The following is an 18,537-nucleotide window of genomic DNA, read 5'->3' as shown; positions in this document are numbered from 1 at the left end:
GGTTCAAATATTGTGCTGGCAATTGTAACAGATTTCTCAGGAGAGATTTACCTCTTCTTGAAGCTTAACTGAAGAATTATTTTTGTTAGCTTGTTGTCCCTTGATTCAGTTCAGGTAGAATACTGATCTTGTCAGTAGGACCTGAGGTACTGTGATGTATTTTTTTAAAGGTATCATGGCAACCTTTCTTCCCTTCCTCAACTCTGCCAACTTAAAGAGATAAAGCCACTGTCTCTAAAACAAGTGTGTTCTGCTGTTTAACAGCCACCAGGTGTTCTTATCTTAAACATGTGTAGTGACAATGAAAGACACCAACTAAATCATCATCCTGTCATTTTTCTTCTTCAATTTCATTTTGCCACCACAGTCCAGAACAGGTGTCTGTGATCTATGTAGAATTCTTGCCCTAGGGTAGTATCTCAGTAATTCTGTAGTCTGTTTCATTTTTAAGCATTTCTTTTCAGTGATTGAATGTTATTTTACTCACCAATTTTTGGCTAAGGTACAGTACTGAATTTTTTCCCCTATCTATCTCTCATGAGAGTTATTGCATCGTTTATTACTTCTAAAGCATCCATCTCTCTGATTAGTCTTCTCTAAAAAATTAAGAATGTGTGATACCTAATAGTACAGAAGGGGCCCTTTATGCTTCCTGAAACTGTCCTTATTCATCTTTGTGTTCCCTCAAAATAATTAATAATAGTGGTTGACAAACCTTTTAAGCTTAGGCTTGGTAAGTGAATTGATATGATAGTGAAGCTGGTCTCCACATACATGGTTTAGATGTATAACCCAGATATACTTTCACAACAAGTATGTCCTTCCTGTGAATGTCAATATAATAAAAATGATGTGGCTTAAGGGTAGTCTGGGATCTCTTCCTAATGTTTTAATGACTTACAATTAAGTTGTTGGCTGCTGGAATACACACTGGCAGCTTGTATTTCCAAACGTACTCCTGCTAGAGAATGACAACACTGGACCTATTTTGTGTGTTGAAACAGGTAATAGTATTCACATGCCATCCATCTTTTTGGGAAGAATGTTTTTGTACAGAATGAATGTTTGCCACAAAGGCAGGTAGCTTAGTTGCATCATCTGCTGCTTGGCAATTGAACTACTGTTTTTAATGACTTAGAAAAATGTAGCACAGGAATCCATCACAAAAAAGAAAAGTTGTCTAACTCTGAGGTGGCACGAGTCTTACCATGTCCCTTTTCTTCCAGACACTTGTATCATACACGTTGACCTTCTGGACAGTTGCTGAGAAAAGATGAATTGCTTAGGAATGAAAACTAAACATCTTTCCAGTTTTGTTCTGAAGCATTGTACTTCTAGGACTGGTCACCCTTGGTGCCTGAAGAGCCCCATATCAGTCTTTGCTGATGGCTGCAGGGCATTCTTGAGTTACTTAGGAGTAGCCCAATGGAGTAATGGGAGCTGCAGTCAGAAGAGATATTTTGCCAAAGTATCAAGTGTCTTGTTTCCCCTTAAAATGGTCCATCATCTTTTCCCTCTGTTCTTTGTCCTGTTTCATGCCTCTGGGAATGAGAAAGATAGTTTGGGCTGAGGCAATAGAACAAGTACGTTTTCTCAGTCTAGTTTTACTATCGCCCTAAATTGGCATAAGCCTGCACTGTTGCCCTAAGAATGGCCTTACCCTTTCTGGTTCCCTGTCATTTCTAGTAGAAGCACATTTGAGAAAGCTACCAGAGGGTAAGAGACTACAATTAAAAGTAATTTTGTCTGTATTTTTCCTCAGTTAAAATTTGCTGTTAGCAAGTTTTTTGAACTGTTCACTGCATAGATGGATGTAGGGGTTGTCCAGCCTCCCAAAGAAAACGTGACATTGAAGGCTGGGATGAGCCAACTGATCTAATTTTGAAGTAAGCCCTGCTTTGTATTGAAGTTGCACTAAGTGACCTCCAGAGGTCCCTTCCAATGTAAATCTTTCCTTGGTTCTATGACCTTGGTAGGAAGACTGCTTCTTTTATTGGTTGTACAAGTTCCTGCTGGCTTAAGATGACCATTAAATTATGGCTTAAAAAAGAAAGGTTTTGCATCAGCTATTTTTCTTCACTGAAAAGAAATGGAAGCTGTAAATCTGTCTTGGACATAGGAAATGAGATGCCTTTATTTAGGATGGTATTGAGAGTGTTGATTATGTCCTTGCTCTCTTGGGGATGTTGCTGTGACCTGCAGGATGTAGGTCTCTGTGTCTTAGTCATAGTATCTTTGAAAAATCCATTGCTTCACTGGGACCATTTCCAGTGCAAGGACTCTTGTTCTTCTTGACCACACATGGAATTTTCACCTAGGTTATGACACTCTTTGTTTCCTTAGAAAATTAATCATTTTCCTTAGTCTGACTAGCACACAAAGAATACTTCTCTGCACAGTATGTTAAATGTAGTACATTCTATTTAATCTGCCAATAACTTGTTTCCTTAGTTTGATACTTAATACTTCCTTGTAAACTCAGTATAACATCTACTGTTCTCCAGGACCTTTTTCTTTTTTTTATCAGTCTGCCTTCAGTTTCTGAAGACTCCTTATTCTCTACCCAGGTAGGAATCAGAAAGACATGCATATCTATGCTAGAACATACTTAAATACTTTCATATCAATGAATGTGGAGCTTTTCAAGCTGTTTATGTAGCTTTAAGCCATTTAGACTCTTGAACACACAATAGTAGTAATCCCCAAAGAGAATCAGAACTCTTGCCATTAGTACACAGCTAGCCAGTGTTTGGAGTGGAATGCCTTTCTAATTGTTATTCGTGTTCTTGTATCAGAAACGTTCCCTTTTCTCCTCATCTGAGGGAGATAAATAATTATATGTATCTTTAAATACTGTATTTCTATTTTCTGAATTCTAATTCTTGCCTCTGTATTCTGGAACAGCATCCCAGCTGAAAGCAAGTGAATTGCAAGTGCACAGTGCACGGACTGCACCAAGCAAAATACAACGCAAAGGATGGCTTCAGGTGAGAAACAGCTTGAAGTAATGCATCTTTGAACTATTTCTTATGACACAGACTTTAACTCCTCTTGTTTGTTCCCCATGTGTTTGTTCTCCATTGGTATAGAGGTATTTCAGAGAGGCACCCAAGTGTGCCAGTTTCCTGAGCAAACTTTAGTGCCTTCCCCATGAGACTATTCTGCAAATACTTCTTTATATTCCTGTGCTTTAAGAGATTTAACTGTAGCTGCTTTGTTGTTTGCTATGTTCCTTTTCCTATCTTTTTTTTCCCTACTCTAGTGCCATACGTATGACTTGTGCTGGATATGACCTCCTCCATGGAACAGCTGAGGAAAAGATTGCTTGATCTAGATATTATCTAAAGATATTTATTGATTACAGTACTGCTGATAGCAAGAAAAAATAATCAAATGATTTTGCCTGTTTTAACAGAAAGCTGTGGAGATTAAAACAGAAAGAGGGACCAAACTCTGCGTTAAACCTCCTCTTGAGTACTCTGAGGATTTTGAACCTTATGAAAGCATGAGCTTGGAGAGAAATAGTGATGATCCTCTCCATTACTCCCAGGTACGATTAGTGGTTGCCCTCTATTGTTGGTGTTTTTGTCAATCAATTAAAATGTGAATGGAGACAAGTATCAGTATTGACTAGAGCAATCAAATCCGGCATATATTACTTATACTTAGTTCACAACATTTTTTTTTTCCATGTTGAGAATGTGACATGAAGGAGAAAACAAAAAGAAAAAGTAAAGCTGCTTGAAAACCTATTCTCAGTCTGCAACACTAACATGTTAAGGCCTAATTTATAGAGGCAGAGTGTTTCTATTGAACAGAACTAATGGGTCTGTCAGTTTACTCAGTGTTTGTCCACGTGGCCTTTACTCTTGACTGTCAGATTAGAGAAAGTTTAAATAATTTGTTTTCTTTGTAGCTTAGTTTTTGGACAGTCAAGGTGAAATTGTTGTATGTCATGACTTTACCTTACTGATGTCAGAGTAAAGTTTTGAAATAATCAATACATTTTTTTTCCATCAAGGGTTATTACTATGTTGACTACGCTGGCAATTCAGCTTTCTATTTGGTTACTATTTTTTGTTCTAGCGCATGTTGTAACTATCCTTTTTAGAGCAGGGGGAAAAAGCCCTGCAACCCCCTAATCTATGCATGACATCACTACTTGGTGGCCTCTGTGTAGTTAACATCAGATGAACTCCTAGCTTGCATTTTCAGAGGTTCAGTATCAGCTTTCATTTTGATGTATCCCGTGAATTATTTTTACTGGCTAAGTTGCTTGTACTAATCAACTATCATCTTAATTAGCAAACAAGTGAATCCAATACTGTGGCTACCTTCTCCTTCTGCTATCCTTTGCCTTTCCTCACTGTGTGCCCTGGGCCAGCACATGCTGTCATAGAAAGATGAGCAGCTGTTTTCAGAATTATTACAGAAATTGCTAAGCTGTCTATATTTGGAATGGGAAGTAACACAGTATTTAAGAAGTGAGAGTTAACATTATGAACTGGGACATCAATGCTCCTGTAACGGAAGATGTGAATAGAGCAGGTCATGTTGTAAAAGCTTATGAGTCTCTCAGTAGACGTGACCTACAGTTCTTCTATGTTTTTAAACTTTATCTTTAAGTTAGGCGTGCATATAGTCTTAATGCACTGGTGGAGTGTATGTGCATTCCATGTCTTTGTGTTCCAATACCTCCATTATTCTGCATTTCTACATTTCCAATATTGCTTTTGAGCTTATGATTTTACTTGCCACTCTGCAAAGCTGTAACTTGCTTTCAGTGACAGATTTTTATAATTGCTTATGTATAAGTAACAAGCTTTTAAATTTAATTTTGAAACAAAAGCCCACTTTTTTTTTTTCTATCGCAACTGGGAATATGTTTGGTTTTCCTGAAGCTGAAGTTTGTTTTCTGAACTGTCTTACAATGCAGCTGCTGTGATGTTTTAAACTTAAACGAAAGCTCATAAAATTCCCTGTCAAATAGAAATATTAGCCTTGCTTGTCATTAAGACATGCTCAATATCAAGCTCCATGTTGTTCGTAGACCCTTTCTTGAACTTAAATTCGCCTTCTCTTTGTAGTATGTTTCTGTCAACATGGTTTTCCTAACGAGTCTAATCTGTAACAGGAGAGCAGCACGCAGTTTTCATTACAGACTAAATGTACACTGTCACAGTTCATTTGTATCTAAGATAGCTTTGAGTTTTTGTTGTACTCATGCAGTTTGCTTCTCTCAAAGCTGTATCAGCAAAGGTAGAAAAAAAAGCATTTAGGATAGACAAGATCTTTTCCATTTGCAGTCATAAAAATGAAAGGCTCTCCAGCATCTTCTATGCTATTTATGGCATTTGCTGAGTGATGCTGGGCAGTTTATTCAGTAGTAAATTAATAGCTCAATTTTTGTAAAAAAAAAAAAAAAAAAAAAAAAAAAAACCAGGTACAACAGGTCTAATTAAATTAATTAATTGGACTGTCTTTTCTATTGTTTTTTTTTTTTTGCTCTTAAAGTGTAGATGTCTACTGTATTACCATACATTAAGTTATATACAAAGAAGTTACCTTTGCAAAATCACAGAACAGTTGATGGTAGAAGGGACCTTGGAGCAGAAGGACCCCAAGGGCTGCCCAGAGTAGGATGCCCACATCCAGGCAGCTCTGGAAGATCTCCAGCTCCTGGGTAGCCTGTGTCAGGGCTCCATCACCTCCATAATAAGGAAACGTTTCCTGGTATTAACAGATAAACACAAAATAAAATATAAGAGATTCTATTGCCAGGCACTGTCCTCTTTGCACCTTCCTTTAAATATTTATAGACATTTATAAAATACCCTTGAACCTTCTCCTAACTTCTTTTCCTGACTGAATAGTCCCAACTCTCAACATCTCCTGATGGGAGAGGTACTTGAGTCCTTTCATCTCCATGCTTGGACTCTCTCCAGTATGTCCAGGTCTCTCTTGTACTGGGGGGGGTCAAGAACTAGACATAGCCTCACCAACACTTTGTAGAGGGGAAGAATCCCCTCTCTTGACCTGCTGGTGATATTTAGCCTGATGCAATCAAGAGTACCATTAGCCTTAGTGGTGAAGGCACGTTGCTGAAACATTGCATTAGCTCCACAATTTGAGGAAGACATCTGAAAAATCTGAATTGCTGGTAGTCTTGAAATAGCAAGCCACAAGTTTTATTTATCTGTGTAAAACTAGAAAAATATACGCCCTTGGCCTTTCAATTACTTGCTTCATGGTTGTAACTTGTTCCTAAATTTCTTGGCCTATAGGATTTTCCTGCAAGGACTCTAATGAGAAAGAACAAAGGAGATGTAGGATGTTTTTTCTTTAAATGTCCTCACCAGAGAAGTGAAAATATAACCTAGGAATCTGAGTATTTTTAGCTCCATCTCATCTCTTAAAGGAAAAGGCAGCTACATTGGTTTATTTTAAAATAAATATTTGAGTTTTCCTGACAGATTTGTTTGTCTGAATTGTGTCAGAAACTGAAAAGCAGCTTGCAACTCAGTATAGAAGAGGAAAAGATGGAAGAAGATTCTTCTAGTGAGGATTATGACTTTGTTGAAGAGGAAGTGTTTTCAGAACCATCTCTTACTGAAGAAACAATTACAAGCTTTGGAAGCCTTCAGTTGCAGAGCAGTAGATCATTGCAGAAGGAAGCTTCTGAATGTCAGGATGCTGGAAGATGCTCTAGCCTGGTTTCTGGTACCCTTACTGCATTGGAGTACAAGCAGGATCAAAGTAGTAAGCCTCTGTTGTACATTATTAAAGTTCTCTAATACATCTTTGACAGTGTTGCTTCTAAGAGAATCACTACAAATCTTTGCCATAATTCACAGTACCACTGTCCACAGTTACGTGCTGGAAAGGTGTCATATGAGGATAACATCCTTGCTTTTTAATAATTGTGCATCCTAATCACCTCCTTCCTTGGATAACATAAAGAGAAAACAAGTTTGTGTTATTGTCTTTGCGTAGACTTCTGACCGGGGCAATCCTTTTACTGTGTGTCCTTACAGAAATAATTCTTCTTGAAGTATACTTGGAATTCCTTAAGTTATAAGGGACAACCTTCTTGTAGTCCCAGGGTCTGTGTCAGGCTTGAATATAATTAAAATCATAGATACAACATTCAGTTTGTATACATGGATAGGCATCGTATAATTTGTCCTTTTTTATGTATAAATAAATACAAAAATTATTGCTATGGGATATTTAGAAGGTCAAATACATTAATGGCTTAATTAGTAGATGTTACAAATTTCTTCAGCTAGCAAGTTCATTATACTTTGAATTAAATGCAAACTTCAGCCTTGTGAAGAATGCACTGTATAATTCATATTTTTCCCTGTGCATCTGCTGCTCACAGCTGTCAGAGACAAGATCTTAACCTTAAAGCTGGTTATTTGTTCTGATCCATTAGGGATGCTGTTATACCCAAGGGAGCTGTATGCTGGGATTTGCTATGCTGTTTGCTAGAGGAAAGACAATTGAAGCTGTAGGCACATACAGCTTCTCAGTGTTGACAGCTACATCAGCTTTCAGATGAGGCTTCAGCTTCCTGGGCTAGCTTTTCCCTCAAGAATTTAGTAACAAGTTTCAACCCCTCTGGTAGGCCCCAGGTATGCAGGTTTCAGGTCTGAGATAGGAAAAAATAACCACCATTAAACTAGTATCTACATTACATCGTATTGAAAGTAATATGCAGGAAGGTTTAACTGGTTTTGACAGATGAATGCTTGCTTCTGATACAGAAGGCAGAAGCACAACAGTGCTGACTGTCTGGCAGCTGGGCTTTAGGTCCAGCCTTGATGTAATCACAGAAACAACAGCAAATGACTCAATCACCCAGTCTGAACCTATACAGCACTAGACCTAACGCTTCTGCAAATGAATTCTGGGTATTGTTTGGGAAAGTTTCTATTTGTTTTCAAGTGCTAGCAGTGCATACAACAGAATGGTCATATGTGGGCTGCTACTTCAAAGCCAGAGTGTTTCTGAGTTAGGAATATCTGTATGACTACTTTGTGCTTTGCTTCTCCATGTGCTACTTTTAGGACACCGTAGGAATGAGCTTTACCCATTAGTAGTCTGGTTCTTCTCAGCTACCTTTTTCACTGATTAAAAATCATTGTTTCCCACTCAGAAATTCATATCTTCTATTGCATCCTCATTAACTCCCATTGTTTCACTTGATGGGTCTTTATTCTTGTTAGCACAAATACTTGTTTTCTACTGTAGCAGAAAAATAGCTCTTTAGCAGTGCCACCTAAAACTTGTGCTGATGTCTAACCTGTCTTCACTCATTTTCTTTGTAATATCTCTTCATTTCTACTGTCTGACATCCTTTTCTCAGCGGCTTTCCTTCTGAAACTCCTTTGGGTTGTCTCAAAGAAACAACATCAGACAAAGCTTCTGTTTTTATTTCTGGCATTATATCATAGTGAGGTTAGGGTTGCCACAGCTGCTTCTTTCTTCATCTGTCCTGTTAGTAATAGCCACACATCAGGTGCTTGCCCTGTCTTAAGATGATTCTGTTCCAGGTAAGTGTAGTATTTTTAGGGCACTAAAGTATGATCTCTTTACCTATGCTCAGTATTTCTCAAAATTACCCCCCCACTCATTTCAGGTACATTTTGTTCTTTTTGTTTTTCCATTCATCCATATTTAATTGCTCAACTTAAGAGAAACACTCTTTGAATCAATTGAGTAAAGGAGTATTCTTATAGAAATAAGCAGCGCGTAAATAGGGAGAAGAATAAGGGGTGTCATGGCAGTGAGAACATGAGTACATGGCTTATTATCCCCCCACCTCCAAAAGTAAGAGCAGATAAGTACTCCTATGAACTAAATGACCATTTACTTTTAGTCTATGCTTCAGGAATAATTCCGGTACAACTACATTAATGAGTGACTCAGGGTTTCTTGTTTATTTTTGCTCCTCTTGTCATCAATGTTTGAAAATATGTGGCCATGTCAAGATATATTGGTCTAATGACCTACCTTATAGTGATATACTTCACTGCTAAGTTGGTTGGGCTATGCTTATGAGTAGAACGTAGAACTGCAAACAGTATAAGGAAGGGAGGATGGAGGTTATCACTTTACCTATGCCAGCATAATCAAAGTGGCAAAACTTAAGCATTTAAGGTCCAGTAATTCTTGTTTCACTACTTCTGAAGATCTCTAAAGTTGATTTTCTGTTTCCTTATCTTACAGAACAGAAGCCAGTGCGAGTTCTCTCAGCCAAAAGAAAAGATAATGCTGAAACGTACATTCCTGTCAGACCAGTTGTGGTAAAAAGTAAAATCAATCGACCGCTCTCTGCTGAGTCCTTGCAGCCAGATAGGCAGGAAAGAATTTGCTGTAGTAAGAAATACGAATATATGTCAATAAAGAAAGTGTTAATGTTCTTGTTTTTCAATCCGATTCAGGAGTAACTTCATCTGTCATTATGAGAGTTCTTTACCTTTCTTTAATTTTAATTTTTTTTTAAGCACTTCAAGAGTTCTGACTTAAGTAGAATTGTGAGAAAAATCCAGAACTTGCACACTTGAGTCTGTGCTGTGTCTCTGTTAATTTCCTTCTCTTTTTGCTTCTATACCCTAAGACTTTCTCCTCACTTCTTGGTCCTTGTGTTTGCTCTATTTTCTGCTTCTCTGATGGATATCTATTCTCTATGGTATTAGCAGAAGTGTGTCTTAAGATCAGGAATTCATGCTTAGTTGAAAGTTTTGAACACAATGCATTTATAGCAAGAAAGGAACAGAATTTTTCCACAGCCAGAGTTGATGCTTTTAGTTTTTTTTTTTTAAGTCTCCTCTCCTTTAAACTTTTTTTCCAGGCTGTGAAGTTTCTGTTTTTCTGTTGTGTTTGGGAAGATGAGAACAAGTTCATAAGGTCACTTATTTTATGTTTCAAGTAGCAATGTCTGACTCTCTTGATTTTAGCAGAAGAATCTTGGGATTCCTACAGAATAGCTGAATACTCAAGTTGCATTGAGAAATGTTGGTGTGCTGAAATCGCATATACTTCTATTTCAATTAACTGTTGCAAAGCATTCCCATTAAATATCTGAACAAAGTAACTACATTTTTAAAGCATAAACATCCCATTTCTCGTTTTTCAGTTTTGCTTCTCTTGTCATACAGTTTCAGCTGTTGTTTAGGGTAGATGTGACCTCGAATCCTAATGTAAAAACAAATTAGAGCAATTTAGCCTTGCTTTAGTTGGTTACTGATTCATTAAGGTAGCCCTGTGCTAGTAACAGAATTGGATGTTTCAGATGTATGCTGTTGAAATATTCCATACTTATTTGTCTGTACAAATGGATATTCCTTTGTTCTTTTTCATGGCAGGACCATTAAGTCGACCAGAAAGACCACTTTCAGCAGCTAGAAAGAATGAGTGTGAAAAGGACTCTGAACTCTCTGTTTCAGCTGTGGTTAAAGCTATGCAAATTGAAAATGAAGCCTTGCAGAGAGATTTGCAAAGCCAGTCAGTTTCCACAAGCCCTCAAAAGGTATGGCGAAAAGAAAAATGTTTAATCAAGAAGGAGAAAAGAAATTTTCCTTAAACACGAACTGTAATAGTTAATTCTTACACAGTTTTACAATTGTGTAAGAATAAACAGTGATATTTCAATTGTAATTGGATTTGTATTACTTCCATGCGGGGTGTGTGTGTGTATGTTCATTTGTTCTTTAAGTCTGGTTCCTCGGATATCATCCCACAGCCTTCACAGATTTCAGGGACCACTGAGCAACTGATAGCTCACTCACGTGATATGTCTACGCAGTCAAGTGCACAGCTGTAGGCCCATCTGAGCCATTTTCATTCTGAAAGCTTCTTAAACAAGATATGTGATTTCCTTGCCAATATTTCCTACCTTCTTGCAAAACTCATTAATATGAGCACGTTCTCTTGTTAATAATACATACTCAGCGTGTGCAGTGTGTGTATATCTCTTATCTCCAATTAGCATGTTTAAAAGCAATTAAAAACTTACTTAATAAACAAGGCAATAAGCAAAAATCTACTCCCTTCATGTCAGGCCATTATTCTCTCTTAAGTAAAAGAAACAGAAGATTTGTGCAGACAGTCCTTGCTAAGCACTGGACATAATAATTCTATCCTTTTAACAGAAATACAGTACATAAAGAAATTCAGTCATAAGTTGTTAAGCTTGCAGAACTATCTGTTTGGGATGGTGTTCATAGATTCAGAATCTGTTTAATCATCATTTCATTAGAAAGAAAAAAAGAGGTGTGTATACATAATGGTCTGATGATAGTCTGTTGTGGTGGGTTTTTTTTTGGGGGGGGGGGGGAGTGGGTAGTTCTGTGTGAAGCCAGGAGTTGGACTTATTGATCCTTATTGGTCCATTCCATCTTAGAATATTCTATGATTCTATATCTTCTTGGAGCTAACTGAGTTCTGAGAGTTTCCAAGACTGTTTACAGTTCTAATCTAAAATGATGCTCCCTGAGATAGTGAGATATTGCTGTTTTGAATATGTAGCCACCATTATCTCTGAGCCAGCATGAAGTTTTTGGGGAGTTTTGATCAGAAGTTGAGGCAAATTAAGACCAATTCTGCTGAATGTGCTTTAACTCTGTGTAGAGTTACGGATTAACTAAGGTTAGCAGAGCCCAGAAATTAGCATGAACTCATCTATTCTGAAGGTACAGACTGATACTCACTGGTATATAGAGAACAATGTGAATGAAACATGTCTTTTTCTCACGTAGAAGAAATTTTCTGTTCCATCTGTTCTCTCTGCAATGGTTGAACCTTCAGCAAAGAACCAAGCAAAGACTGCTGTCACAAAAGATGTAGAGAGCACTTGTCCTTTTGGAAGCAGGTATCCGTATTTCCTCTAAGATTAACTTCCTTTCTAAGGGGATATTTTTCCATACTGAGCACCACTTCATCTGATGGCCTTTAGATGCCTAAGGGCAAGTATTGGCAAAAACATGGAGAAAACTCTAGCCTTGGACCAGTGGCTATTAATCAGAGAACTGCCAATAGTTTATTTTAGCTATGTATTATCTCTGTTCATATTATTTTGAATTACTTTCCCAAACTGCCTCATATCTAGCAGAGAACTGGAGCATGGTCTTTTAACCAGACCGTGTTTATCTGGGGTGGGATGCTGTGACAGCTGTTGTTCAACATGGGGTACTTAAGTTATTCTGTGGGGTGCATGGGTTTATTCTGTCATCTGTTCACTTTCACACCAACAAAATTATTTCTTAAAAATGCGAGAATTAAAAGGAAATAATATACAAAAGAACATGTGTTTCAGACAACAGGAGAAACTTCTGGAATTTCTTCAGGAGACTGAGAGCAATTCTACCTGTGATAATGATGTACTCCTATCTGATGAAAAATCGGAAGCAGACTGTGTTTTAACAGAGAAGGTCTGTATGTATGTGCACTGTAATTGATGCTTCCAAGTATTACTGAAATACAAATGCATTGAATGATCAACATTATCCTGTGGCAGGGTAAGAGAATTTATCACCCTCAGATTACAGCCATCTTGAAAGTGTAAGAAAGCAAGTCACTGTCTTATTGGTAGGTTCTTTGGATTATTTAATTCTATTGTCTTTGAAGAAGGAGAACATAAGGGGACCTCTTTAGTCCATAATTACTGCTACAGCTGTTTCTATATTACATTCTCTTCTATGCAACTAGTAGTTATTACCTTTTCTGCAGTAGTAGGGCTTTGGGAATGTACCATTGATGTTCTCTTACTTACCCTGCGATTTCTACTCTCAAGAACTGCATGTCAGTGTTGGATACGTTGCTGACTTCTTCTTTTGATGGTTTTGCAACGTAATTTTTATGCTCTTCTGGTAAATGTGGTGAAAGTAATGAAAAATTCACATCCGTACAAAGGGCCTTAGATATGTGATATTTGTAAGGGGGTCCATTTCATAAAGCTGTTGCAGAAACCCATGTAACCAGTGTATTTGGTTTATCTAAATCACTGAATTCACTTGCTAGCTTTCATTCTTAGCGGTCAAGGGAGCTGTTTCTTTGGCATATTTGTTGCTCTAGAAGTTATCCTAAAATATTTATTTTCTTAGTCAGTAGTATCAAAGCAGCTAGTACTTCAGAAATGTCTCAGTTCTTCATGAGAACGTGCTAATGTTTATCAGATTACTTGATCTCTAATATGTCTTGGATTAATTAACCATAGCAATATGATGTACCTCTTTCTAAAATATGTCAGCATTGGGTGCTGTCTTGGTTGAAGTCCTGTTCTAGTTTAGAGGTCTCTGTTAAGTCATGCTTTTAATGGACCTAAAAATTTTCATATTAAAACAGATTCTTTGTTAGTAAAGATCTGTTATTATTCATCAAGGTGAATGATCTAACATGCAAGAAAGCCCAGATGTTTCAGCAAAAGTTGATCTCTGAGAGACCTTATGTAAATAAATTCCCTCCCCACTTATTTCTTATTGGTCTGATTCTCTTGGACTGCTTATTGGCAAAGAGATGTAAAAGTTGTGTGGCTGTTTCTGCCCTTCGGGCTCTCATGTGCTGTGGGAGCCAAGACATCAAATATCAGCTTGTGCTGGCTTACCAAAACCCCTATGGTGGTTTGAAATTTTTAAATTTAAGTTGGAACAATTTGGCTGATGTATCTTAATATTTACAGTCTGCAGTACAAATGATAATCTTTTAAAAAAAATTTATCAAATACGTGAATCGCCCCCAAAAGTGTTTAACGAGCAATGTTTGGAAAAGTATAAATCAAAAGCTGTACAACAGTAGAGTTTTCTCATGCCTCCTTATTTGGATCTTACCCCGAAGTTTTATAGTACAGTTTGTAATCACAGTTCACAGGTTATTTTGCAAGCAGAAAATAGTTTCCTCTGTTCATCAGAGTTGCAAAGGAATAAGACAAAGCTTTTTTCCCCTTAGTGTAGGGGGTGGTTAAAACCTAAGAGGGGGTGGTAAGCTCTTTTCTCTTACCCTGCTATATGTTTTTCAGTTGGTGTGGAGTAGAATTGGTGGATTGCAGAATGATTAAATATCCAGATAGGTCTGAATTTACAGACTCTTGTCTTCTGAATCAATAGCATTGTAGTCTTAACAATATATTGCTGCAGATTTTATTGTTTTGTCACTTACGTGTATACTGTATTTCACTTGGGTCCAGATAACGTCAAATGTGGAAGTACACAATGCCATTTATGTGACTGTGGAACTTCTTTCTAACTGGGGAAATCCAGTAAACATTGGCTTGAGAGAGGTGGAGTTCTTTGATTTATACAACAAAAAGATATTTGTGTCTCCTCATGATGTGGACATTCGAAATGCTGACTACCCAGGGGATTTGTGCTGCTTGGTCAATAAGAACTTAAATGTAAGACAACAGTTTATTCCTGGATGTGACAACTTCTGTTTTTAATGTTTAATATTCCATCACAAAGTTTCTCGTTTGGTTGTGTGTTTGCACTTTGAATTAACAAATCCAGTTTTCATGTTCAAGATGTTGCTATTCAGTTATAATGTTTTATAATTTGATTCATTTGTTTGATTTTGTTAACTGAGCAACTGGAGACAGGTGCATTTAACTGTTTCTTATGTATTAGTACTTTGATATTGTCTTGGGTGAAGGAACACATTTTTTACACTGGAATAAAATTTGGAAGAAAAAAATTACTAAAAAACCTTAAGGATAGAGAATTTCACATTTTTACAGTATGCTGTTAATTAGTTCTTGTGATCTGAAGGTATAGGAGCATCACTGCTAACTTCTTGTTCCAGATGTTTAATCTAAGTTTCAGTAAACTCAAGACTGAAATTTACTTCTTTGCTCCTCTTCCCTTGTTATGCTTTTACCTAGAGAAGGACTAGGGAAGAATGGGTAGATAAGTTGATTTCAACAAAAGATAAAGAGAAACCCGTAGTGTGGTGGAAGAAAATTACTTCATTTTTCTTTTGTCAGATTGTAAGATGAGGTGCTCTTACATACTAGAGACAATGGACTTCAAATTACAAATGAAATCCCTGAAGAATTAGCAAATTTACAGAGCCTGTTAAGCAGCTGTCATTTCAGTTGTGCTGCAGATTCTCTGTATGTCCTCTGGCTGCTCAATACAGAGCATTCAGAAGTCTCCCCAGGACTTCAGAGGTAGGATTCTAATGAAAGCTAGTGTGACTGCTGATTTGTGTATGTATAGGTCTTTCAGACCTCAGAATCTCAAGAACAAAGGACTGCAGTAGAAATATCTGCATGTGTGAATGATGTTTCTTCACAATGTTGAACCCATGTTGTTTCTCTTCAATGCTCAGCCCTTCCTTCCCTGTAAATTGAGCACAGCTCCAGAGATTATACAAAGCAGTGTCTCAGAGGCCAGTCTCCCAGAAAACCAGAAATCAAAGATTCCTGCTCTTTTTTTCATTTGATCCAGTGCAAATGTAGTGAATACTTAGAGTGTATCACGTTCACTTTGTTGATTCAAAGGACTTTGGGGATAGATATTTTTCAGTGCTAACTGCAATGACAGTAACTCCAGAGCAGGAATACTTCACGTATAATGATGTGATAAAACATGACACCTCTCCAGTCTGAGTTTTGACAAGGATTCATCAAGGTATCCTGAATTTCTGATGTCAGATCTTTGACATGAGTGTGTTCATTCATAAGCACTTCCACTGATAAACAGCCATCTCCATAGTTGCTTCTCACTCAAGACCAAATGAGTCTGGCTCTGATATGTCTGCTATTAGCTGGAAGGCATGTAACTTTATAGATCTTCTGGAGAGAAGCATGAACATGTCTATGCAGTGTCCATTTTAACTCTGAGTGTGAAGGCACCTCTGGAACAGTACAACCAGAGAACCTATTGCTTTTTTAGGGGATCACGCTGGTTTGAGGAATATCCTTAGCTTCTTCACTGCTAAGAGACTTCTTCTTAATTTTTTTTTCTTTAAATGTAGAAAGGAATAAACCTTTCTGGTGCTTGTACGGTTGTTTATGCCCCAACATGATGTTCAGAACAACAATAATCTCCTAAGACTTTTTGAGTGGCTCCTGGGACAGAGGCATTGTCAACCATCAGAACTTGGAATGGGTAGATGACCACTCTGAGAAGTGGTTCTGTTCACGTTACCTTTGCATAGACCGACAGAGATCTGTCCTTACCATCATCAGCACACATCTGAATTACCTGAAGTTTACTTCCTGTCTTTAGGAAAATCTGAAAGACTGACTGAGTGAAAGGATGTGCAAAAATAGTGATTTTTGTGTACACAGTATATTTATGTACTGTGGATTCTTGAAAATGGAAAGAGCTGTAACGTATCTACTAATCTGAGATCACCAAAATGTTGTTTGCATGCATATTTGTTTTGCCCTCATTTATTTCTGCTGTTGGCTAACATTTGGTGTCAAGTATACTAACATTCAACATCTTGATTCCAAAACTCCTTTTTTCTCTTAGTGAGCTGCCACATACTTTTACTTTTTTGTTCTAAATATGAGTAAACAGCACTTTTTAGCAGTGTCCAGAGCTTACTTGGTACTTTAAGCTGTCTATAACCACCATAACCAATTGTCTGTAAAATCTGTGTTCAAAGCTTCTATTTTATCTTGAATTCTAACTGTAGCTCTAAGGAATAGATCTGCAAGTGAAATTAGTTGTCTGTAAAGACTGCAGAAGATAGAGGTGGTGAAATAAAATTGATAACATTTCCCTTGTTAGATGGCAAGATAGAAGCATAAGCACTCTTAAGAAACTGTGAAATGATTAGACAGTGTCCATTCTGCTCAGTGATCCCCTTTAGCGCTTGCAAAGCTGATTAATTTGATTAAAATAAACTGGGCTTGCATTGACCCTGCAGTTACAAAGCATGGCAGACTGCCTGTCATTTGTGAGCGTGCAGATGTCTCTCTGGGATGGCAGGCAGCTGACCTTTATCTAATTGTCAGGTTGTGAGCTGTCTTAGAAGCAGGAGAGTCAGATTTATTGTTTGGAAATGAGGTTCAGGTTTTGCTTTTAATATAGAAGATTTTATTATATGATTACTTTTCTAATTGATTTTTCTTTCAGTGGGGTGGTAAATTAATCAAAATATCCTGCTTCAGAAGACAGAGTATTGGTAACATTCTGCTTGTATGTGTTTTCAGACGACAGAGGAACGCGTCCTTTGGAGGTGCCCTTTCCATCCACCCATTCAACTTTACTTTGTTATCCGCAATCCCACTCCATCCCATGACTTTGGTGTATCCAAGATCAAGATTTGGAATTACAGCACAACAGCTAGTGTAAGTAGTCTTCTCCTCACCTCCTCTGTGTGCGTGCTCTCCTTTTTTCTATACAAACCTCAGTTTGATCTTCTCTCTGAAGTGTGAAACAAAAGTAGGTGATATTTTCTCTGATAAATTTTCTCTGATAAAATATGGAGCTCAAAGGGGCCCACGTCTACCGTAGGTTTCTGCTTCTGTTGTTAATTGTAAGAGGTAGAAATGTAAATGCTAACATTTTCATAGCATTTATATATGTATTACAAGCCTAACAAAAGGGTTGCATCTTCTGTCAGGTAGTCCTTTACTGTGGTGAGAAATAGAGAGGGTGAGTGCGTTTTAGTGTTCAGCATTTGGAGCTGTTTTATCACAACATAGGAAAAAAATCCTTGATTTCTTGTGTATGTAAGTATAAATAGGCTGAATGTTGATCAATTCTGGTTTTATTATTTTAATTAAAAAGTACTAACTACATATAGATAAAATAACTAGTAATCTAGTGTTACTAGAGAGACATCTGATGGCAGATGGTCTCCTGTTTGTGTTTGAATGTTGCCATGGAAATTATTCTTGTTTGTACACTGCAATGTTGAGGAAAAAAATCCCAGGTACTGGATCAAAGAGGATTTGCTGCTCTGGATTATCAATAAGAGGCTTTATCTCTGGTTTTCTTCTCATCTGTGTTCTTATATAAGCATATATGGTAACTTATACATACAGAAACGTGGAATGAACAGCTTAACGAAGTTTACTATACCATGATGTATATTCATTTTCTGGAATTGTAATAGCTTTTTTCTATTAAAATGTGGGCTACAGAATGTTCCATTTCAGTTAGAGGGTGTGAAAGGGGCTGCTGTTTTTGGAGGTAATAGTATGAATTTGTTACTGAGCTTATTGAGCGTAATATGGGAAATATGCCTGAACATATTTGCAAGTTGCAAGGCAATGATTTTTTTTTAATAAACCTCTATAAAGCAAATAGTAAAATCCATTAGGAGCATACCCCACAGATTTCAGTAGCAGTCCTGTAATACACATGGGCTAAACATTTCACATCCGTATGTGAAAGAATAATACGAAGCAGTTCTGCCTAGCTCCATAACTTTCCATGAGGAAATTTTGTCTGAGAAGTAATAAAAACTAAAACATAATTACATAAATTTTATTTCTGCTAATGTAAATCTAGAGCTGTATTTTGTACTTCTTTTGGGTACTCATTCTAACCACCCTTCCCTCAAAGACCACATAAGTGA

At 37.3% G+C, this 18,537-nt stretch overlaps 1 protein-coding gene across 4 annotated transcripts in view; it reads left to right on the top strand.

Moving 5' to 3' along the window:
• The window catches only part of KATNIP (katanin interacting protein), a 55,404-nt gene that overhangs the window by 3,636 nt on the left and 33,231 nt on the right, over nucleotides 1–18,537 (top strand). The window contains exons 4-12 of one of the 4 annotated variants that reach the window (XM_085237836.1): nucleotides 2,905–2,987; nucleotides 3,416–3,550; nucleotides 6,498–6,759; nucleotides 9,235–9,318; nucleotides 10,374–10,537; nucleotides 11,766–11,878; nucleotides 12,323–12,437; nucleotides 14,189–14,395; nucleotides 17,165–17,302. In XM_085237836.1, the coding sequence (XP_085093962.1) occupies nucleotides 2,905–2,987; nucleotides 3,416–3,550; nucleotides 6,498–6,759; nucleotides 9,235–9,318; nucleotides 10,374–10,537; nucleotides 11,766–11,878; nucleotides 12,323–12,437; nucleotides 14,189–14,395; nucleotides 17,165–17,302 (1,301 nt within the window). Of the gene's footprint in view, nucleotides 1–2,904; nucleotides 2,988–3,415; nucleotides 3,551–6,497; nucleotides 6,760–9,234; nucleotides 9,385–10,373; nucleotides 10,538–11,765; nucleotides 11,879–12,322; nucleotides 12,438–14,188; nucleotides 14,396–17,164; nucleotides 17,303–18,537 lie in introns of all 4 variants that reach the window. The other 3 variants (XM_010719406.3, XM_031555821.2, XM_031555822.2) reach the window with 3 other exon arrangements.

Source organism: Meleagris gallopavo, chromosome 16 (genome assembly GCF_905368555.1).
Source record: "Meleagris gallopavo chromosome 16, MGAL_WU_HG_1.1, whole genome shotgun sequence".
Classification (NCBI taxonomy): Eukaryota; Metazoa; Chordata; class Aves; order Galliformes; family Phasianidae; genus Meleagris; species Meleagris gallopavo.
This window is presented reverse-complemented; position numbering and strand designations above follow the sequence as displayed.